The 25044-nt window shown below is 39.9% G+C and overlaps 2 protein-coding genes across 2 annotated transcripts; both read left to right on the plus strand.

Annotated features, from left to right (window-relative positions):
- Nucleotides 1-1663: 1663 nt before the first annotated feature.
- LOC145952478 (uncharacterized) lies at nucleotides 1664-4327 on the plus strand. Its single transcript, XM_083064837.1, has one exon. It carries the CDS (start codon nucleotides 1664-1666, stop codon nucleotides 4325-4327), a length of 2664 nt encoding a protein of 887 aa, XP_082920963.1.
- Nucleotides 4328-4344: 17 nt separating this feature from the next.
- On the plus strand, nucleotides 4345-5466 carry LOC145952479 (uncharacterized). Its single transcript, XM_083064838.1, has one exon. It carries the CDS (start codon nucleotides 4345-4347, stop codon nucleotides 5464-5466), a length of 1122 nt encoding a protein of 373 aa, XP_082920964.1.
- The last annotated feature ends 19578 nt before the right edge of the window (nucleotides 5467-25044 follow it).

Raw genomic sequence — 25044 nt, forward strand, 5'->3', positions numbered from 1 at the left:
GTGTCCACTTTTATTTGTTTTTTATTTTATCCTTATAACTGTATATAACTTTTAATTTTATAAACTATCAAGATAAATTTGTTATTCTCTTTTAAAGGAAGTACTTAGTGCCTTTTTGTACTACTAATAATAATAATAAAAAAGAGTATCTTTATTTAATTTACATCGTTATTTATTTATTACTTTTTGATTCTTCAATTCATTCAGTAAACTATTTCATTAATCTGTTTCGATGTCCCGCAAGTTCCTTTTCGTTGACTCTTTCAGTATATATATATATATATATATATATATATATATATATATATATATATATATATATATATATATATATATATATATATATTATGACTGACATGAAAATTATCATGACAAATAACTTTCTAAGCATCATAGTCTTTTGCATCTCATTTTTTTATTTACTAAGAAATAAAAAAAAAAAATGGACAGGCAGGAATTGTCGTATATGTCTTTCCAATAATAATAATAATAATATCAACGTTGCTTTCTTGTGGACTTTTAGAGACTTACTAAACATGAAGTGAAAATAATCTACGTTTGTGTTCTTTTCAAAAACTTACGGTCAGTTGTTAGATATCGATTAAAACATCCAAAGTTAACATCGCCTACGACTTATATCTTATGTATACCGTATGGGGGCCGACCTGGCCGGATACCCGACCCCTCAAATACCCTGGTCAAACACCCGACCTCTCGAATACTTGGGCCGAACACTCGACCCTTCAAACACTTGGGCCGAATACCCTCAAACACTTGGTCGAATACCCTAACATACCGACCACCCGAGAATCAAACGGAGTACGTCGGTATGCTCGGCCAAAACCATGTGCCGGCTCCAAGATGATTTCAAAGAGCTTAATTAACGTAATGCATTGAATTAGCCCCCTAATTTCCCGGGACTCAGTCCCTAATCACGGCCCAATAAGAAGTCCTATAAATAGAGTCCCAACGAGGTACGTAACCAACTTTCAACTACCGCATTTATTACGCCGAGCACTTACTTGAGCGTTGGAGTGTCTTTACAGGCACCCCCCTTTTCACATCGGACTACCCGGATAGGAATGAGAAGACCGAGACTCAAGATCCGACCCGCTACAAGGATAATTGAAGTGTGTTTCCTAACACAGGAACATTTGGCGCCCACCGTGGGGCCCGAAATGACGTTTTCAGCCCCTTTTTACTCTACGACTGAGACCGAGATATGGTAACAACGCGCAAAGGACAATCGACAACGACTCACCCGATTCCTAACCCCGAAAGCAACCCCGTCATGACCAACCAAGAGCGCTACCCGTACGGGATGCCTCAGACCCAACCGGAACCTGTGATACAGCAAGTCCAGCCGAACACCAGTCAAACTCAACCGAACTTTCAAGACGACTTGCGGGCACTTCGCGAGGAAATGGCGGCCATCCAAAGGCAAAGAGAAGCCGACGCCTGAGAGCTGGCCGAGCTACGCCGGCAAAATGCCGAGCTCCGGCATCTGAACCAAACATACGTGCCGTCCACTCCTACGCTCGTGGAAGAGTCCGCCTATCACGCCCCAACAGACCAGGTCACCCGAACCCCAGTCACTTCTTTGATAGCCAACAAGGCCGACACCACCGTTCACTCCCTAAGGCATCCTTTTTCCAGAAGAATAATGGAGGCAACACTGCTGGACCATTGGAAGAGCATGCCGATCGAGAAGTACGACGGATCATCCGACCTAGAAGAGCACTTGAATGGTTTCTTGACTCAAGCAACTCTCTCAACTCAAGACGACTCGGCTTTGTGCCGAATATTCCCCACGTCTCTGAAAGGAAGGGCCCTGGTTTGGTTCACAAGGTTACCGAGCTCTTCCATTGACTCATTCAACGAACTGTTGTCCCAATTCACTCTCCAGTTCGCAACGAGCAAGCCGTACAGGACGACCTCACTAGCCTTAGCGGGGGTTCGTCAGGAGAAAAAAGAGAGTCTGAGGACTTTCATGGACCGGTTTAATAAAATCGCTATGGAAATTGGCGACCTCAACCTTGCCGTGGCAATGGACCGGCTGAGCACTGCACTCAGACCTGGACCCTTCGTAAACAGTTTGTGCAAAAAACCGCCGGTGGATATGAATGACCTCCGACGCCGAGCAGAAAAATACATGCAAATGGAGGAGTTGGCGGAGACCCGGAATCAGGCCAGAGCCGAGGAGGGTTATAGCCGAAAGGAGCCCGGACGAGAACCAGTGAGGAAGACCAACGCCGAGCCCCTAAATACCCGCCCCCCAAGAGGACCCCGCTATACAGCGTATACTCCCTTCAATGCAAGCAGGGCCAAAGTAATGGAGCAGGCTCTTGTGTCAGAAATCCTGGCGATGCCGAAAAGAGCGAACACGCCCCCTAGAGCCGACAAGGCAAAGAATTGTCGATTCGACCGAAACCGGGGGCACTCCACCGAAGAGTGTTTGGCATTGAAGGACAAGATCGAGGACCTCATCAAACAGGGTCACCTCAAAAGCTTTACCACCTCCCAAGACCACCAGTCAAGGGAAAGAGAGCATTTTCGTGAAACTCGTCCACCGAGGGACCGACGCCGCCAATCCCGTTTGGCTGAACGCCGAGACCGATCACAGCGTCCCAGGGAGGACAATGATCGAACACGGAAGGTGATCAATACAATAGCCGGGGGCTTTGCCGGAGGCGGCACCTCCTCTTCAGCACGAAAGCGACACCTCCGAGCTATCCGATCAGTGAATAATGTGAACCAGCCAAGAATGCCAAAGATGCCACCCATCACTTTTACTGACCGAGATTTCCGTGGCGCCGACCCTGTACAAGACGATCCCATGGTAATTTCGGTCGAAATGCATAACTGCATCGTGAAGAAAACGTTGGTCGATCAGGGGAGCTCGGCTGACATCTTATATTGGAACACGTTCGTGCAACTAGGAATTCCAGAAGAAAGCCTAGAACCATATCACAAACCGTTAGTAGGGTTTTCTGGTGAAAGAGTAATGACGAGGGGGTGCATCGACTTGTACACTCGCTTCGGTTTCGACCAAAAGTCTTCCCGAGAAATCAAAATTCGTTACATCGTTGTGCATGCGAACACATCCTACAATGTCCTGCTCGGCCGACCCTCCATCAACGCACTCCGAGCCATCGTCTCGACCGCTCATCTGTGCATGAAGTTCCCGTCGAGAGATGGACAGGTAATAACCGTTCATGCCGACCAGAAGACAGCAAGAGAATGCTATCTCTCTAGCCTAAAGGTCCGTCCCGTATCCGACCCCCCGTCAACGTTGTCAGGCGTAAATGTAATAAGACAGATGACAGAAGGCTTAGATCTCGACCCACGCCTGGGTGAGGAGGATCGAATCGAGCCAGCCGAAGACCTCGTTCCTTTCCAACTCGGGCAAACACCCGAACAGGTCACACACATAGGATCTCAGCTGAACGAAAACGATTCGAACCAGGTGAAGCGAGCGGTTCAAGACAACAGAGACTTGTTTGCATGGAAAGCGTCGGATATGTCGGGGATAGACCCTAGATTCCTATGTCACCGACTAGCCGTATGTAGAGACGCTCGGCCAGTCGCACAGAAGAAAAGAAAAATGGGCGATGAAAAGAGAAAGGCAGCCGATGCCAAGGTGAAAAAATTGTTGCAAGCAAAGTTCATCAGAGAGGTCACTTACACGACTTGGCTAGCCAACGTAGTGTTAGTCAAAAAAGCCAATGGGAAATGGAGAATGTGCACCGACTATACCGACCTCAATAAGGCCTACCCCAAGGATGCCTACCCACTCCCTTGTATCGACCGACTAGTCGACGGAGCGTCCGGACATTCAATCTTCAGCTTCTTGGATGCTTATTCCGGTTACAACCAAATAAGGATGCACTCGGCCGACGAGGAGAAGACGGCGTTCATAACCGAGAGTGCCAACTTTTGTTATAAAGTGATGTCGTTTGGGTTGAAGAACGCCAGAGCGACCTACCAGAGGTTAATGGACAAGGTGTTTCAGGGTCAAATCGGCCGAAACATCGAAATCTATGTGGATGATATGGTGGTCAAGTCCAACTCTCTGTCCGGACACTTAGCCGACCTAGCTGAAATCTTCGGTGAACTCCGCAAGCACAACATGAGACTCAACCCCGAAAAGTGCACCTTCGGGGTCAAAGGAGGCAAATTCCTAGGTTTCATGCTATTCGCGAGAGGCATAGAAGCGAACCGAGACAAATGCCAGGCCGTGTTAGACATGCGAAGCCCGAGCAACCTCAAGGAACTGCAGCGCCTCTCGGGAAGGTTGGTCGCCCTATCCCGATTCCTCCCACGCTAGGCGACAAGATCAGTCCGATGACAAAGCTCTTGCGAAAGGCTTCGGCCTTCTCATGGGATGAACAATGCGAAGCCGCCTTCGCATCGTTGAAGACAACCCTGGCGACCCCGCCAACCCTCACGAAGCCTGATCCTCTAAGTCCGCTACTTGTGTACTTGGCCGTGTCCGAGGAGGCGATCAGTTCGGTTCTGGTGCAAGAGAAAGAAGGCACCCAGGCTCCTATATATTTTATCATCCGACAACTGCAGGATTTTGAAACCCGATACCAATTGATAGAAAAGGTGGCACTCAGTTTAGTACATGCTTCCCGACGCCTACGTCATTACTTCCAAAGCCACCGAGTTATCGTGCATACCGACTGTCCAATCGCTAAGGTACTAAGCAAACCCGAACTCGCCGGAAGGATGATGGCCTGGTCATTGGAACTCTCGCAATTTGATATTACCTTTAAGCCGAGGGGACCGATCAAGGCCCAATGCTTGGTCGAATTCATAAACGAACTTCACCTCCACGGCCAATTTGAACAACAGTGGTGGACCCTCCATGTAGACGGATCCTCAAACAACCAAGGGAGCGGGGCAGGGGTAATCTTAGGAGGACCGAGAGGGACAACTTTAGAGCAATCTTTGCGCTTCCGGTTCAAAGCTTCAAATAACCAAGCCGAGTACGAAGCTCTATTGGCCGGATTGAGGTTGGCCGAGGACATGGGTGCATCAAGAATCAAGTGTCGCACCGATTCCAAAGTAGTGGCCGAGCAGGTGGGCAGAAATTTCCAAGTAAAGGACCACAACATGATGAGATACTATCATGCCTATCAAAAATTGAAGGCGAATTTCCAGGAGGTGTTGGTCGAACACATCCCCCGCGAAGACAATACCCGGGCCGACCAGTTGGCTAGGTTGGCCGCAACCAAGAAGCCGGGCCACTTGAGAACGATCATTCAACAAGAGATCGACCACCCCAGCATTGAAGCCGAGATGGTAGCAAATGTTGACGCTGAGCTAGCCGATCGTGACGATCCCCCTGATTGGCGGGATGAACTGAAGGCATACCTCACCAGCGGAATCGCACCCACCGAACCGATCGAGGCCAAGCGATTAAGAACCCAAGCCAGTAGATACGTTGTCATCGCCGGCTAGCTGTACAAACGCGGTTTCTCTACCCCACTACTCAAGTGCCTAAATCTCGCCGAGGCTGACTATGTGACGCGAGAAGTACATGAGGGTATATGCAGACTGCATTCGGGGGCAAGGACGACCGTCTCTAAACTTCTACGTGCCGGGTACTATTGGCCGACCATGAACACCGACTGTGCAACGTTCGTAAAGAGATGCCAGCCATGCCAGAGACATGGCAACTTGATTCATCAACCAGCCGAGCAGCTACATTGCATTCCTCCAGCCTGGCCGTTCACCACGTGGGGGGCCGACATACTCGGACCATTCCCACTTGCCAAGGGACAATGCAAGTTCCTCATCGTCGTCGTCGACCTATTCACCAAATGGATCGAAGCCGAGCCCTTGGCATGCATTTCGGCTCATCAAGTCTAGAAATTTCTATGGAGGAATATCATTACCCGATTCGGTGTCCCGCACACTCTGGTGACCGACAACGGCCTTCAATTTACCGACCGAAAACTAAATGAATTTCTGAACGGCTTGGGCGTACAGCATAAGGTCACGTCGGTCGAACACCCGCAGACGAATGGTCAGGCCGAGTCGGCCAATAAAGTCATCTTGGTAGAGTTGAAGAAACGCCTTGGAGAAGCAAAAGGGGCATGGGCCGAGCAGTTACCCGAAGTGCTATGGGCCTACCGATGCACCCCCCCAGTCGACTACGCAAGAAACTCCTTTTCGCCTAGTCTATGGATCCGATGCAATGATCCCAGTGGAATCGGGGAACCTTCGTTCCACCGAGCCCACTACGACGAGTCGAACAACGAAGCCGAGCTCCGGGAAAACCTGGATAGCGTGGAAGAAATTCGAGACCAAGCACAAGTTGTGGCCGAGGCCACCAAACAACGTTACAAAAGAAGATTTGACAGCAGGGTAAAGCCTAGAGAATTCCGCGAAGGCGATCTCATTTGGAGAGCCACAGGCGAGGCAAGGAAAGATCCGAGACATGGGAAACTCGCCCCAAACTGGGACGGTCCCTTCCGAATCCGACACAACCTGAACAACGGAGCGTACAAGCTGGAGCACCTATCGGGAGAACCAATTCCGAGAACTTGGAATTCTTCTCATTTGAAAATGTATTACAGCTGATGTAACAGTGCACTCTTTTCCTTAGCCGACTCTTTTTTCCCTAAGGAGGGTTTTGGGTCGGCAAGGTTTTTAACGAGGCACTTCATTAATAAAAGTTTCAAAATCTCATTATATCGTTTACAATTTTATTGTATGCCCAGGTCGAGCACTACGCATGGAAGCAGTGACACCGACCAACGTTCGGTCGACGATGAAGAACACACTCGCGCCCCAGGCCGAGCACTACGCACAACGCCTACTAAAACCCGAGCAATCCTAGGTCAAGTTTGAAATGTGCACTCGCGCCCCAGGTTTCCCTCCCGAGTACCCTCCTCGGCCAAGGATGTGCCTGGGCCGAGCACTATGTCGACGGCGACGACACCGACCAACATTCGGTCGATGACGAAAAACATACTCGTGCCCCGGGCCGAGCACTACGCACAACGCGTACTAAAACCCGAGCAATTCTCGGTCAAGTTTGAAATGTGCACTCGCGCCCCAGGTTTCCCTCCCGAGTACCCTCCTCGACTAAGGATGTGCCTGGGCCGAGCACTATGTCGACAGCGACGACACCGACCAACGTTCGGTCGACGACGAAAAACACACTCGTGCCCCGGGCCGAGCACTACGCGCAACGCGTACTAAAACCCGAGCAATCCTCGGTCAAGTTTGAAATGTACACTCGCGCCCCAGGTTTCCCTCTCGAGTACCCTCCTCGACTAAGGATGTGCCTGGGCCGAGCACTATGTCGACGGCGACGACACCGACCAACGTTCAGTCGACGACGAAGAACACACTCGCGCCCCAGGCCGAGCACTACACACAACGCATATTAAAACCCGAGTAATCCTCGTGTAAACACAAGCCGAAGCTTCGATGAGCTAACGCTCACGGAAACCGAACACACTAGTATAAACAAACACAACATGCATCGAACACCGTCACAAATCACAAAATCTGACCTCTCGGCCACACATACAACTCGGTTTATGTTAATATCATTGAACACGTAAACACGGAAAGTTGAAAAGCAAATTCAATTAAGAACAAGTATTACCGACCAAAGCGGCTACTTACAAAAAATTAAATATCTACCGGCGCCGATGGCCAAGTTACAAAAAGGCACTAACGGCCCGGTTACAAAAAGCAAGCAAACCTACTCTACCAGAATCGGTTCCTACACCGCGGTCGAGACGTCCGGATTACCATCACCTACCACGTCTATAATTGGGTCATCTTCCTCCGTAGGCGGAGGTACCGGCGCCTGCGTGGAGATGCCTCGGCGGGGAGCCTCGTCATCAGGGCTGACTCCCTTTGGGAACTCGGCATAACTGATGTACTTACCCCCGTAAAAATCTCGACTGACGTCAAAGTTAAAGTCAACCGGGATCTCGCAGAAGTACTGGGCTTGCCGGACTGCTTGCTGGAATCCCGCATCATGTTGTTCGATGATCTTTTCGGTGGCCTCGGCTTTGAGTTTGGAATGCGCCTCGGTCAACCGAGCAATCTCAACCGTCGCAGCCGCGGCCTCAACTTTCATCCTCTGCATCAACAGCTTCAAGTCATCGGCCTCCCTCCTATAGCCATCGGCCGATTTCTTTAGTTCGTCCACTGACTCTGTAACTTTAGCATTCGCAGCCAAGGCCTCCTTCACTGTTTCCTCGGCCTCCTTTAACCGGGTCTGAAGTCGCTCAGTCGAGACCGCCGACCTCATCATCACGTGCTTGGCCACCAGCAAAGTCCGCACGTCGAGCTCACAGAAGAGCTTGTACTCGGCCTCCATAGACATACCCTCCAAATACTGGAGCCCCCCTCCGGTAGCGAGGTCCGGGCTAACCAAGTTCTCGGACTGGACGGCCGGGGCCAAAAAATTTGACCCTGCAACAACGGCTGGGATAGCAAACCCCCCACATCTGGACTGTTCCAGCGTTATTTATTTTTGGCGTTTGGAGGAGGTGCCCGGCTGCTCGGTTTCCACGTTCTGGTCGGTCTGACGTGGCCGAGAGGTCCCTGTCCTCTTTCTCTGGTCGGCCAACAGAATTATTACAGGCGAGGGCTTATCCCTCGTAATCCTCAATGCCGACTTCGCCGGTGGCACCTTTCCACTAGCCTTAGCATCTTTGGCTCGCTTGGCGAGCATGGCGGTCACGTCGAGATCCCCTCCGGCCATCAATCCTGCAACGAAAGAAGTTTTAACATCAATTCAAAACACTGCTACACTACCGAAGCCTAAAACACATACCTAGCAAGGCCATCTCGAAGTGAGACGTTTCGAATATGTCCAAGAGGCCTCGGACAGGTAAGCCCTTCGGCAAATTATTAAGAAGCTCCACAATTTCTTTATCCTCGGCGGGGAGTTTGGAAAAAGGTATCGCCTCGAAGCGTGTCGGCCGCCTCGTCCAATAGAAGGGGAATAGCGGATTGTCCTCCCGGTCAAAGAAGCAATGTCTCAAATCCGAACCCCAACGAACCTTAAAGAACCCACTCTTAAATCCCTTATAAGAGGAGGTGAATGCTCGGAGAAATCCACGCTTCGGCACTCGAGCTAACGACACCCATTTTACCGGCTTGCTCGGCCGGAAAATGTAATAATAGAGGAAGGCAAGAGGTCGAGGTGTTAGACCGAGGCATAAGCATAGATTACGGAACGCTTGCATGGCCGCCCAAGCATTAGGGTGTAGCTGGGTCGGCGCCACGTTCAAATCACGGAGGACTCCCATCTGAAAATCATCGAAGGGTAATGTCACGCCGAGATCCTGAAACCAACACATGTAGGCGTAGAAATAGTCGTCCTCATCGGACCCCCGCTCCAAGAACACGAAATCGGTGTTCGGCCCATCGTCCTCGCACGCCTCGACAAGCAACGAGAACTCGTCCTCCCCACTCCCGAAACATTTCTCTAAAGACACGAAAGTATCCAACAGCTCTTGGTCGGATAACTTTGAAAAGTACACACCGACCTCTCCGTCTACCCATTCATACCCGGGCATCTCCACCGTGCCGTAATCAATCTTCACCTTTGGCTGAGTCCTCGGAGCGGCCACGGCTTTGCCCCGACCATCGTCAACCACTACCAAAGCATCTTCAATCGCCTCAGCTTGAGTCACCCCCGCCGGAGCGAATTGTTCGTTGCCCTGTCCGAAACTCCTATCATCCACCTCGGTGGCTCGTGCTAAGGCCACGGCCAAAGTCAACGGGGGCGATACTTCTATCACTTCGTCCCCACTATCCTCATGCTCGGCAAAATCGGAAGGAAAGACCACTTCACATTGTAAGGGAGGCAACCGTGATATTTCACTTGAACCCGATTCCTCTCGATCAGACGAACGGACCGACGCCTCCGAAGATGTACAAGTCCTACCCGAGGAATAATCCTTATCCATTTATTAAGTAGAATAAAAAATACAAAATTTACCTTTGATCGGTTTGCTCGATCACTTCTGAAGTCGAGATCGCTCGGCAAATTTACAGCATGTAAATTCACCAGCAGCCCCCCTCTTATTTATAGGCAAGGTAAATGGGGGAGGTGAAAAGACGTCCCGACACCCTAGCCGTTCGATCTAGGTCATCCAACGGTCCAGATTTAGTAACCGTTGGACCCGTAACCACTAGGGCTAACCTGGCAGGCCACACCCGCCGAGGCCTCGGCGCAAACTCTAATGGCTTGGGACCTCGACGTACATCTCTCTCACGTGGAGTCAGAGGTCTCGGCCTACATTTATCTCACCATGAGATCACGATATTCGCGCCACGCGTCAGAGGTCTTGACCTAGGTCTCTCTCACGGGGAGTCAGAGGTCTCGGCCTACATTTATCTCCATGAGATCACGATATTCGTGCCACGCGTCAGAGGTCTCGACCTAGGTCTCTCTCACGGGGAGTTAGAGGTCTCGGCCTACATTTATCTCCATGAGATCGCGATATTCGCTCCACGCGTCAGAGGTCTCGACCTAGATCTATCTCACATGATGTCAGAGGTCTCGGCCTACAGTTATCTCACCATGAGATCGCGATATTCGCTCCACGCGTCAGAGGTCTCGACCTAGATCTATCTCACATGATGTTAGAGGTCTCGGCTTACAGTTATCTCACCATGAGATCGCGATATTCGCTCCACGCGTCAGAGGGCTCGGCCTAAGATCTCTCTCACGAGATGTCAGAGGTCTCGGCCTACATTTATCTCACCATGAGGTCGCGATATTCGCTCCATGCGTCAGAGGGATCGGCCTAGATCCCTCTCACGTGGTCAAAGGTCTCAGCCTACATTTCAATCACCCGAGGCCCTGACCCAGGCTACGCCATGCCGAGACTTGTCAAAACTGCCCCTGCCTCTCCGACGACAACCAGGATGTCACACAGTTCTTACCGTCTTCGTCTTTCACATCCTCGACGCTGTGGGGGTTGTATACCGTATGGGGGCCGACCTGGCCGGATACCCGACCCCTCGAATACCCTGGCCGAACACCCGACCCCTCGAACACTTGGGTCGAACACCCGACCCCTCAAACACTTGGGCCGAATACCCTCAAACACTTGGCCGAATACCCTAACATACCGACCACCCGAGAATCAAACAGAGTACGTCGGTATGCTCGGCCAAAACCATGTGTCGGCTCCAAGATGATTTCAAAGAGCTTAATTAACGTAATGCATTGGATTAGCCCCCTAATTTCCCGGGGCCCAGTCCCTAATCACGGCCCAATAAGAAGTCCTATAAATAGAGTCCCAACGAGGTACGTAACCAACTTTCAACTACCGCATTTATTACGCCGAGCACTTACTTGAGCGTTGGAGTGTCTTTGCAGGCACCCCCCCTTTTCACATCGGACTACCTGGATAGGAACGAGAAGACCGAGACTCAAGATCCGACCCGCTACAAGGATAATTGAAGTGTGTTTCCTAACACAGGAACATTATGTAACTGAGGTGTTGATTTAATTATATGATTAATAATATGATAATATTAATTAATTGTTAGTTGTTAATTAGAGATTAAAAATTTAAAGAATTTTAAGAGTTAAATTATCTTTAAAATAATTGAGTCAAAGTTAAGTTGGTACACTTAAAGAAAAGTGAATATATAAGATTTTTTTAAAAATGTTAGTCTCATAATTAAGTTTATGTTTTTAGAAATCTTAGAGAGAAGTTGGTGAGAATTTCTCTAAAGTTTGAGTGATATTTTCCACCTTTCTAAACTAAAACCCATCTCACTTTTCCCTTTTGTAACTAAATCACTTGACTAGGAAGAGATTCGAAGCTTGAGGAGCTAAAGATCTAAAGTCAAAACCATGCAAAAAGTTCTTCCTTCTCTTCTCCTTGGATGAGCTAAGAGTAAGAGAAGCTTTGTGATTTGAATCATTTGATGTTAAATTCTTGTTGTTATGGTATGAATTTATCAATTTTATGTTCGAATTGGTGAAGATTATGAATTGAATATGTTATGAAGGAGTAAACTTGAATGGTGTTTTTGGGTTGATTGGTTTAAAAAAAAAATTGTTTTGCGCATATGTTAGTGAATGGGCGCCCCGCTTCCCCTCGCCACCCCGCCTGGTGGCCATCGGGGACCTCCACGGCGACCTCGACAAGTCCAAGCAGGCCCTGCGCCTCGCCGGCCTCATCGATGCCACCGATCACTACGTAGGTGGCTCTGCCACGTTCAGGTCGGCGACATGCTCGATCGCGACGACGACGAGCTAAAGATTCTCTACTTCTTGGAGAAGCTGAAGCGCAAATGTTGGCCCGAAAGTCGTCGTGAAACTCTTCTCTCACGTCGCGGAAGGAGGAGGGAAGACCTTCCGTTGGGTCAATGGGCTTTTCCAAACCATGGCAGAGGCTTTTCATTTTGTTTCCAATTCGAAACCACTCCCACCAAACCCTAAACTCCTCCACGCCGCCTTTTGTCGCGAAGTGAAAATTTCCCTCCACGTTCATGATCTCGTGGTTCCCGTTCATCATGATGATTGCGCTGCATCATGCTTCAACTTCTCCAAGAAGTAGAGGATCTTTAGCTCGTCATCGTCGCGGTCGAGCATGTCACTGACCTAGAGGACATGTGTGTGAAACAATTTTTTTTTAAAATTTCAAGTCTGACGTGGCAAATTACGTGGAGAATGAGGTGGACATGTGTGTTGACATGATATGCACTGTTGGGTGATGATGTGACAGTCTGTTAGTCACGTTATCATTTAACAAACGAGAACTAACGTTAAGTACTAAATTAAAAAAAAATTATTAGTCAGGTAATTTAAACAAAAAAATAATAAATAATAATCTGAAAACCAACATAATTCGAGGTAGTTTAAATATATTTAAAAAAAAAAAAAAAAGGAATGAAGTCGCAAGCAAGAGAAGAAACCGAGACTTCTTGTGGTATTGATTTGTTATAATCTCACAAGGAATCAATTCCGTTATAGGTGCGCACTTTCTATGATTAATTTGTAATCACGTAAACGTACAATATCAACTCATTGATTTTTGGCATCTTAACATATTGAAAAGGAAAATTCTTTCCAAAATCAAAGGGAATGGAATACTGGAATAATGCGTAATTGTGTTTGTCAAGAAAATGATCTGTGCTTGTTCTTTTAATTTGTCATTGTGTACATACTTAGACAGTGACCTTAAGAACAAAAGAAAAAGCCATACATGTATTATTAATTATTACACGTTTCCACATCAAAGACAAAGTGAAATTGGAATACACACAGCCACATGATTGTGTTCTTTACTGGTGTGAGGGAAAGGCAAAATTTTCTCAAAACATCATTTGGATATGGTCATATTTTTCATTTTCCTATATTTGAAAGCTAACCACACCTAGGGATGGCAATGAGCCCATGAGGGTGGGTAATAGTAAATTCGTTCCCGCCCCACTGGATGAAAATTGACCCCATACCCACCTCATATCCGCGCGGGTATCTATTAATTTCTTGAATACCCACGGATATCCATGGATATTTATAAATTTTTTAAGAATTTTAAAAAATTATATTACAAATAATTTTAAGTTTATATTTAATGTCATTGAAATATTAAAAATAACAATTTAATGTTAATTTTGAACTTGTATTTAACGTTAATTTTGTTGAAATAATAATAAAAATGCAAAATAATCAATAACTTAAAATACATCAATCTTACAAGTAAGTTAAAGTCTCATCGCAAAGCTAAAATAATTCAATCTCATAAGTCCTCCAAACGAAAGTAAACAACTTAAAATACATAAATCTTATTGGTTCAATCAAAGCTAGAAAATTAATCAAATTACATCCAACACAATTCTATAACATGCTTAACACATGTTGGTAACTTCATCAACCTCACTTTTGTAAGAAAATAAGATGAGAAAGTGTAGTTTTAGGGTTGTGTAGTACAAGGATAATTAGGATATTTAAGAAATATTATTAAACGGGTACTCGCGGGCATGGATATCATCATACCCGCCCCTGCCCCATTTAGGAAAAAAATTATCCGTCCCCATTATCCGCAGGTATCCAATTAGTCTATCCATTTATTATCCGTAGCGGATTTTACGCGCAGGTACTCGTGGGTGCAGGTATTTTTGCCATCCCTAACCACACCCTTTTAACTTATTACACAAGAATCGATAAACAATATCCTTCTAACCATAATATTGATGTAAAATATTTCAATTTTATCGGTTATTAATTTTAATTATAAAACCTTACCATTTTTAGGAAGTCTTATTTTTTACCCACATTTTTTTTATCTACAAAACTCAACCCAAAATTTTATTTAAGAGAAATTAGTCATTTTATTCATGATTTTATATATATATATATATGTATATATACTTATATATGATTCTCTATTTTCATATGCATAATTTTTAGAATATTTTATTCTTAAAATTTTATGCATATTAACAAAAAATAAAAATGTTTTTAAATTTCATTTCTTATATACACAATAGCTAGGGGACAAATCAATAAATTTGAATTAGAATAAGTTCACAAAATTTATTCTGATAAACGTGAGTTCACCACCCATCGTTATGAACACTTTAATATATAAAAATTCAAATTTTACCTGGATCAAACAATATATAACTTCTTTTAAAATAGATACTCATATATGTGTTTCATATGCAACAATATGAAAGAATGTATACTCATTATTGGTAGTATAGTTGTTCACATTTAACAATCATCTATTGATGAAATCGGATGACAATTGAATGAGTGTATACGGATCTAAAATACAACAGCCATCTAATAATGCACGGATACCAAAAGTAAATAAATAACATGGTAAAAATACACCCATCGATGAAACTAATCAAGAGTACAGTACAAATAAATTGTAAAGTTGATGAATTGATCGATTTAAGAACATAAATGCATGTGGGAATATGGACTCCACCAGCACATGAAAACCAAGGACGAAGCATGCACCTTTAGTTACTAGCTAAGACCTGGATTCCCTTTATGACAAAGTCCTTGTACCCATGTCCAAGAAAAGTTGTGTTTGCAAGCATGCAACGGTTTTCGAATCACCACCACCACACAAACCCAAACCCCACTAACACCTAAATTGGATCCTAATTTGAATCAAAATGGGACCCCTTTAATTTGGTTCCGTAACTTCCATGCCACGCACATCACCTGATGTTGATACCTTCAAATAGCATCACCACAATTTGATGTTGATCTCACATATTTAATTAACGCTGTTCTTCAATATCAGACACACTTTGTCAAATTGTGTAGACATAAATTCTTCTGCTTACCCTTTGATGAAATGAAATTTGTTGCAAACAAACTAATTAGCTTTATTAGATTAGAGAATTTAAATATTACATGTGTGTCTGTGTGTGTGTGTATAAGCTCGTTTTTCAACTTCAACTAATTGTAACGTTTGTTTTTGGTGAAAAAATCTTGTAGCTAGTGCAGGGGCAGACGCAATTATATGGCAAAAAGGATTGCATTGAATGGTACATATCAAAATCATGTGTTTAAGTTTAACGCGTGATGGTTGTCGTTTGGCCAGTATGCAACTGCAAAACGTGGCCTACCATTGACAAAAAAACTGAAAGAGAAACAACTCAACAGATTGCATTATCTTTGCTAAAGCTGTAGATGAAAAAGAAACCAAAGAAAATCAGTTTTTGGAGTACTATGATTGCTTTCGGTGTTTTCAAGTTAGACTTGGAAAGGAAATATTCAATTTTTTTTACAGTTCGAAACTAGAATCATATATATACATACTATTGCAACCTCTCATTGCTAGGTTGATGTGTGGTTCATGGATTATTCAAATAAATAAAAACTATATATCACATGGTATTTTTCTATATTAAATCTTATATATGTTGCGCCTTTTTAACGTATTTTAATATATTAATTTAATGAAATATTATAAGAATACAATCTATTTGTGTGTATCTTTATTACATTCGGATTTTGAGGTTTGTTAAATTAAAAAAGCCCGAATACACTGATTTCTTCTGAATTTTTAATGAAGGAATTATATGAACGATATTGAAAAACATCAAATTAAATTGATTTTAATGCATCCTTACTTTTCTGTCCTTTGTATAGGTCAGAATTTAAACTCTAGAAATATGATTAAAGTTACTTTGGTGTAAAGTTTAAATAGATCTAGACTTTTCATGAGAGAAGATCGATTATATCTGGTGTGAGTAACAAAGGAAATTCATGAGTTGTCTTGATATATAGTTTGACATAAATTTAATGGTTTGAACTCGTCTTGAGTTACAGATATCAAAACAATATGAGAGTAGTGTCAAAAGTTGAAGAAATCATTTATAATTTATTTACAACTTTCATAAAGATACCTAAAGATAATTTAGATTGTATACAAGAAAACATGTTCAATGTCGGAACTGAAGATATTATTTTATTTTTATAAAAAGAGAGTATAAGAAAAAATTATATCTCTATCAAATCAAATAAAACATACTACACCTTGTGCAGATTACAAGATAGGTGACACTCCACGTCGAATCTGCTTTGATTTCCAAGCTTAACACCGATTCAAGTTTGCCCAACACCCAAAACTGAATTTTGGACTCCAAATTTAGTTTTTATGCAAGAGAAAAAGTGATTTGGATTTTGGTGCATTCTCTGGTCCCTTTAATTTTGGATTTGTTTCTCTTTCCCTATACGAGTTTCTAATTTATTTTTTTTGGGTTAGATTAGATTGAATTTCAATTTGAACATCATTTCTATTGAATTTCTTTTCTAGATCTTTTCATGATTAGAGTTATAATGTTTATACTTTATGTGTTTCTAAATTAACACCCTGACCTTCAATATTGGTTTAAAATTTAAGTTTATAATTTGAAAATTGAGATTTAAATCGTCCTGATCAAATAATCATATAGTTTCGGTGCCTAGAAATAGGGTTAGATTAAATGCATTCTTTTGTAAATCTTTGACCTCATTTGCTCATTGTTAATTGTGCTCTCGAAAGGAATTAGGAATCCTAATTGAGAATAAAATGTTTACTTGTCAAGGAATTGGAGATAAATGTATTAAAGAAATTGAATGTCAATGACATATTTAGAAGAAACTTGGGAGTGAATGAGATTACATAGGCGATAATTGAAATGATTATTAGCTACCACCGAATTATTCTATTAATTTTAACCAACATACTATTTACATTATTTGTTCTATTAATTTTGACAGTGTACTTTAAAATATCTTAACCATTACAATAATTATCATAACGAAAGTATGATTGTGTTATTTAAGTGTAGGTTATTTTTACTTTATTTTAAACTTGAGTGGAAATATTTTAATAAGATATAGCTAGCATGAGATTAATATATAGTAGAATACAAAATATTAATAAAAGATATGGTAAATTGGTAATTGAAACTAAAATAATATATAACTAAAACATTTGATTTATAAATAACAAATAAAAAGAGCTCAAAATTAATTAAAAGACTAAAATTGCACGTAAATTCCAAAAATATATTTTTTATCAATAAAATTAAATTAAATTTTGGATAGAAATACTATATAAACATATTTATTTATCTCATTTTACATTTATAAGCTACATCAATCCATAATTTTCTCAAACATTTATAATTCAATAACTTAGCTAATTTTTTTAGCTTTGAACGAATTATTTTAGTTTTATCAAACATATAGAATGTTATAGTTGTTGAGAGATTATCTTCTTACTTGTCAAAAGTGGTGGAGATGGAGGAGACAACATTGTCACGTAGCATTAGTTCAGCTTCATGGAGAATTGGAGATGGTAAACTTGAATGATAGAGACAAAACTTAATTAAGAGTCTTGAATTAATGAAGGAGAATGAATGATAACAGAAATAAGGGTTGACCATTATTATATATAGTCGTTAATAATATAATATAATATAATATCATGTAAATAATATAATTTAATAAATATGTCATTATTTCTAATATAATATGTTTTTAAATAAATTTATTTATTGTATTATGTTATCTTGTATTATTTTAAATGAATAAATACGATTGTTATGAACTTAAAAAAATACTACTTTTATTTTCATTAATTAAAAATATTATTTCCTAATTAAAAATTAAATTTCACTAAAATAGATATTTAGACATTTAATTTTTTTAATTATTTTAGTAATTTACTTGGGTATAAAAAATTATTGGAATACTTTTATAAATATTTTGTTATAATAAATAAATGAAATTATATTAATTAAAAAATTAATTAATTCAATACATACTAAGGTTATATATTTTGTAACACTATGATTTTTATTATTAACTGGTGTTTTTATTAATTTGTATAATGTTGAGATTAATTGTAAAAACTCTAAGGATTTAGCAATCTAAATGAATTTTGTTATTTGGGGATTATTTTGAATAGAGGTCAAGTTGACCAGTTAGGAGATGATATATAAGATTTTTCTTAAGAAGTGAGTTTCATAAATTCATTTCCTTAGAAAACTTATAGAGAAGTTTGAGAGAGGATTTTTGGAGTCAAAAAGAATTCCTTCTTCTTTGAGTTTAGTCGTGAGTGCTAAGATCTTCCCTAGAGCTAAATTATAGGAGTTGTGTAGAGATTCAAGGCTTGGAAGGTTGAGAATCTCATGGTGGTAGTTCCATGCGCAATTGGCTCAAAGTGATTTCATTCTTCCTTCTTCCTCTTTTTTGGTTGATTTAGAGGTAAAGGGAGCTACAACTTGAATCCTTGATGAATTGTTGAGCTATATATTGTTTGAATTTTCACTAAATTTATGGTTGTGTTGATGATTGAGACGAAATTCTTATGTTGTGAGTTTTGGAGTTTCTTGAACATGTTGAGGGGAATGTAGTGTTGTGGTGCTCTACGAGCCCAATTATTGGATACCTTTCTTGAGAAGTTGACTCTTGAAGTGGAGTATTGAGTCTCTTCTAGGATCCTAGTTTAATATAATATGGGGGCTAGGTTGGGTCATACTAATCATAAGCTACCAAATATAAATCCGTATGAGGCTAAGGTCGAGTCATACATGTATAAAGTGAGTAAATCAAGCAAGGAACAAGGTTGAGGCAAAAATCCCAAATTAAGTACTGGAAGGGACGTATTATTTGAAGAGTAGTTAGTGGACTAATTCCATAATAGACTTAGTTATACATGCTAAGGTTGTGGTAGGCTCACACCTAAGTTATCTCAATCTTGACAAGAATATTGGACTTTCCTAACTTAAGTGGCAAAATTTAAGAAACTATGTTGTATTATGGGTTTTTTATTCAATTCTTTTTGTTGATCTAGCAAGCCCAAAAAGATCATGCTGTTAAGTTGGTTCGATGAGGTTAAGCCACTTAGATTGTTAACTTGTATTGTGAGAGATTTCTCAGTTGAATGTGTGACGACGCATATAATTGTTGTGTTATGCATATGATGTGTTAATATATTATATTATTCGTATTTTAAGTTGAAATATTAATAAGTTGCTTGGTTGTGTTGTGAGTTGAAATGTGGTTCTGTTGTTTAAGTTGAAAAACATGTATAGGTTGTATGATGTAGTTTATATGTTGTGTTGGTGTGTTAAAAGTTGTAAATTGGAGTGTTGTGTTGATTTTTTAAGGGTCATTATATTGATGTCAATAGTATAATTGTACTTTACTTTTATACTTGTTGTATTATCTTTTGTAAGCTTATCCTTGCATGTTTTCTTGTGATTGAATTGCGATGATCATACTCATTATCGAAGTAAGGTAGGATTAGGCAAGAAAATGAGCCTATTTTTGGGAGCCATGTTGGACGTTAACGTCGTTGCTTGAGCTACCCTTGGCTAGCTAGTCTTTAGTAGTTGTTTGACCAACAACCTATGCTTATGTTTTTAGTTTTAGATTATTATATATATATATATATATATTAATTACATGTATATCTAGGAACTGTTTGCATGGTAATCTTAGGTTATAATAATTATGTTTTCTGCTGCTAGTTGTTGAGTTGTAAAGTGTAGGGACTTGCCAGGTTCTTACACTTTTATGGTATCAGAGCCTAGTTAAGTCTTTTGGGTACTTTGTGGAGGTGATCCCATTATGTTTTTTTGTTGTATGTTATGTTGTATTATTGAACATTATTGCTTATGGATATTTGGTCTCAATATATGATGGTTAGACCCTAGTACGTATGACTAGATAACCAGAGTCATGGATATGATGGTTATGACTATGTATTAGCAAAATGTGAATTTTCTCAAATGGAAGAAAATTGGGCTTCAGTTGAAGCAGCTAGATAGGTGGTGTCTCAAGAGTGTAAGGACTTGGCTAAGTTCAAGAAGTGTAATTCTCCTTAGTTTAATGGTGTGCCTAATCTAAATGTGGTTGACCAATGAATCAATGAGTTATGTTGTTTATATGCTGATTAGTGAGGTTGTGTACTGGTAGAGGGGTATCCAACAAATGTTAGAGGCTAGAGGTGATGTAGTGGACTAAGAATGCTTCAAGAAGATGTTGCTTAAGAAGTATTGCCTTGATAGTGTGAAGTATGCCACGTAGGCGAAGTTTATGAGATTGCATCAATGGAGCTTGATTCTTATAAAGTATGCTATGAAATTTGAGCATTTGGCCCACTTTTGTCCCTAATCTATCTTTGAGGTTTGGAGGTGCAAGAAGTTTATTGAGGGGTTGCGACATAGTTGAAGTGGGTGGTGGTACCTATGGCCATCACAGAGTATCCTACCTTGGTAGAGATGGCAAAGACAATTGAGAGGCTAGAGTGTGATGGAAAGGTGACTAAGGATCAAGAGGGGCCAACTTGGTCTAGGAGGGGTGAACAACAAAGGAAACCTTATGATAAACCTCTCAAACAACAAAGGAATTTTGTTGCAAGGAGACCTCCATCAATTGCTCAAGGTGGAGCTTCAAGTGTTATGTGTTTCAAATGCAGAGGAGCCTATTTTAGTAGAAAATGTACTTAGAAGGAGAATAAGTGCTTCAAATATGGCAGGATTAGCCATATCTTGAGAGGTTATTCAGTAGGGGTTAGTTTGCCCAAGAGTACTTAGAGAGTGGATTTTCATACTAAAGCAAGTCAAGTGTTTGCTTCGTTAGAAGCTAAGGCTTGTACTTCCTTTGACTTGGTGAGGGAAAGGAAGAATGATTAGTAAGGATTTTCTCATCTTGTTTGATTCTAGAGATACACAATATTTTATTTTTGTTGATTATATGCAGAGGTTGGCTTGGATGTGAGTTCTTTACATGTTGATTTGACTTTATCTACTTCTACATTTACTTCTATGGTTACTTCTGAGGTGTGCTTGAGATGTCCAATAGAGGTGTATGGTAGAAGTTATAGGGTAAACCTAATTTGTGTGCCTATGATGGAGATAAACATAATCTTAGGTATGGATTGATTATTTGACAATCACTTTCTGATAGGTTATGCCAGAAGGAAGTTTATTTTTCCATAGGTTGAAAAAGATGGGTTGATAACTACTAAGTAGATGGATGATATGTTGAGGGAAGGAGGTTAGTGTTTTGTACTTTTCTCTACTTTGAGTGTTGAGACCAAGAAGTTGATCAATGTGATTGAAATGGTCAAAGATTTCTCGAAGGTGTTTTTGGATAAAGTGTTTGGCTTGCCCCTTCATTGGGAGGTGGAGTTTAGTATTCACTTTGTTTCAGGTGTAAGGCTAGTGTCAATAGCTCCTTATAGGATGACTCCAATTGAATTGGTTGAGTTGAAAAAATAAGTTGATGATTTCTTGGAAAAGTAGATGGTTAGGTTGAGTGTGTTTCCATGTGGTGTTTTAGTGTTATTGGTAAAGAAGAAAGATGGTAGAACTCGACTATGTGTAGACTATAGATAGTTGAACAAGTTGACCATTAAGAATAAATATCCACTACCTAAGATAGATGACTTGATGGATAAGTTGAAGGGAACATTTGTGTTTTTCAAGATAGATTTAAGATTTAGATATCACCAAATAAGGGTGAAAAAGAGTGATATACCGAATACTACTTTTAAGACTAGGTATGATCATTATGTGTATGTGGTGATGTCTTTTGGTAAGACAAATGCCCCGATTGTGTTCATGGAGTATATGAACATGATCTTCAAACCTTTCTTAGATAGATTTGTTATGGTATTTATTGATAATATCCTTATCTATTCAGGATCTCTAGATGAGCACAAAGAGCATTTGAGACTAGTGTTGGAGGTGTTGAGCAAAAACCAATTATATGTCAAGTTGTCCAAGTGTGACTTTTGGCTTAGTAAAGATAAGTTATTGGGACATGTGATTTCAATTGAAAGGATTTTGATGGATCCAACTAAAGTGGAGATAGTGATGTAAAGGGAGCTTTCATAGACAGTTTTTGAAATTAGGAGTTTTGTTGGGTTGACAGGTTATTATAAGAGATTTATAGATGGTTTCTCCAAAATAGTGATACCTCTAACTCAATTGACTAGAAAGGATCAACCTTTCATTTAGTCAGATGCTTGTGAGAAAGGCTTCATGGAGTTAAAGAGAAAGTTGACTACTTCTCCTATATTGGTGCTACCTAACCCTAGTGAGCCATTTGATGTGTAATGTGATGCTTCTCATTAGGGAGTTGGGATGTGTGTTGATGTAAAATAGGAAAATAGTAACATATGTTTCAAGGCAACTTAAGGTTCATGAAAGGAAGACATTATTTATATGAGGCCAAGTTTAGTGTTTTTAATGATCACAAGAGTCTAAAATATTTGTTTGATCAAAAAGAGCTAAAAATAAGATAAAGAAAATGGATGGAATTTTCTAAAAGATTATGATTTTCAATTGATGTATCATGATAGAAAGGCTAATATGGTGGTGGAGCTCAAAGCAAGAAATACTTCTACATGTCTTCTTTGATAGTCAAGGAGTTGGAACTAGTTGAAAAATTATGAGACTTGAATCTCTGTGTAGAGTTGACTCAATATCACATTAGTTGTGGGATGACTATCATAATTAATGAATTCTTAGATTAAGAGAAAGAGAAACAAATGTAAGACCCAAAATTACTAAAGATTAAAAGATAGAAGATTATGGGATTTAAGTTGAGTAGAGATGAAATTTTGAGGAACTAATTAGACAAGTTTATTTTATACAATAAAAATGTGATAATTTTTTTTTGGAAGAATATTTTTAAGATGAATGTATAAATAAAATACAAATAAAAATAATTAAATATGATGATTGTTTTACAGCAAATAAATATGATGTTAAAGATAACATTTCCTATTTAAATAATATTATTATAAATATATAATTTAGAAAAAGAAATTGATGATTAAGTTTTCATTTCATCTCATCTCTGTCAATAATATGGACAAATTTATAATACTAAATGCTACTTTCAACTTTTGTTAACCAAGAAAAACGACTGAATTGTAAATTTACATATAGTACTATTGTTGATATTAAAGTATTCAGGAAACATTTTTTTTAATGAAGGAATAGAATCAGATTTGATTAGGGGTGTGACAAAAATTCAAATTGATCCGAACCGATCCATAATTGATCCGATCCATTTTGAAAAAAAATCCAAATCGAACCACCTTATAAAACCGGTTCAGTTATTCGATCCATTTTTACAAAGTGGATCAGTTTGGTTCGGTTTGATTTTTAAAAAAAACTGATCTATATGTGAGTAAAAAGTGGATAACCACACCACACCGAACCGATCCATTTTCAAAAAAATCAATCCATATTTTAAAAAAACCAAACCGATCCACTTTATAAAAAATGGATCGGTTAATCTATCCACTTTTATAAAACAGTTCAATTTGGTTCGGTTCGAATTTTTAAAAAACCAATCCATGAATACCCCTAGATTTGATGTTTAAAAGTTAAAAGGAAATTATTATATATCTAATACCTCCCCCACCTCCCTCCCATTGTGAGTATAAAAGTACAATTCTTTTGTTTCTAGGCAAGAGTACGAGGCTGATGCATAATAAAGTAACTAATAAACGACATTAATTGCTAATCAACCTCCAAAACAACATAAAAACTAATGTAACAATTAGAGTGCAAAATAGTATAATAAATATTTTCAGGACATATTCATGATGTTATCATTAATCATGAGATGTATAAATATTTCTTATTTCGTTAGTAATACAAGTTTGAGAATTATTTTCAACCAAATAAGATATAATATTGTAGTTCATAATCAATGCCAACGTTATGTAAATTTATTATCACGACCTTAATTTTGTTTTTTAGATCAGGGAAAGCCCACCCCTTAATTGTTTATTTTTTCTATTTGTATAGGAAACTAGAATATTCTTCTACATATTCTTATATCAATGCATGTTCAATTTTGATGAACTTAGACATAGATTTGTTTATTGATTTTTCTATCAAAATGAATTAATCAGTTCAAATCCCACAAAGGAACAATGCCAAATATCGTACTTTAGTACATTACATAACAATCAAGTTGCCTTGTTATCCATAGAAATTTGACATAATTCCAAAATTGATACGCCATGCAAAACATCAAATTAAAATCCAAAAGCTTTCAGATTCTTGTTGTCTGCTAAATATTGAACATTATATTAACTATAAGCAAGTTGCTGTGTTATTATCTAAAGAAACTTGATATAATTCCAAATCGTACGGCGTGCAAAAAATAAAACTAAAAATCCAAAAAAACCTTTTTCTTTTGTATAATAAAAATTGTACATCATCTTTATATTTGTATTTCTTCATTAATTGCTAAAAAATATCTTTATCCTTGAAGTGATAAAAAAAAATGAATATAAATATAAAAATAATGTTGTATAAATTATTGTACAATTTAACGTCTATTAAAGCATATTTAAAACACATATATTTTTATTTAGGTGTGTCGACAACAACTATTTATATATAAATAATAATAATATGAGGAAAAAATTTATAAATCACTATACTTATTTTTGATTGAATGTCAAACTATACATAAATTAATTTTAATTTATTAAAAAATTTAATTTTTATTATTTTTCTTAAGTATACTTATAAAAT

The sequence above is a fragment of the Cajanus cajan genome, chromosome 10 (assembly GCF_000230855.2).
Source record: "Cajanus cajan strain Asha chromosome 10, NIPB_CcT2T_4, whole genome shotgun sequence".
NCBI classification, from domain to species: domain Eukaryota; kingdom Viridiplantae; phylum Streptophyta; class Magnoliopsida; order Fabales; family Fabaceae; genus Cajanus; species Cajanus cajan.

Coding starts and splice junctions, on each gene's coding strand:
- LOC145952478 (XM_083064837.1), top strand. CDS start 1,664: ATGGAGGCAACACTGCTGGACCATTGGAAGAGCATGCCGATCGAGAAG.
- LOC145952479 (XM_083064838.1), top strand. CDS start 4,345: ATGACAAAGCTCTTGCGAAAGGCTTCGGCCTTCTCATGGGATGAACAA.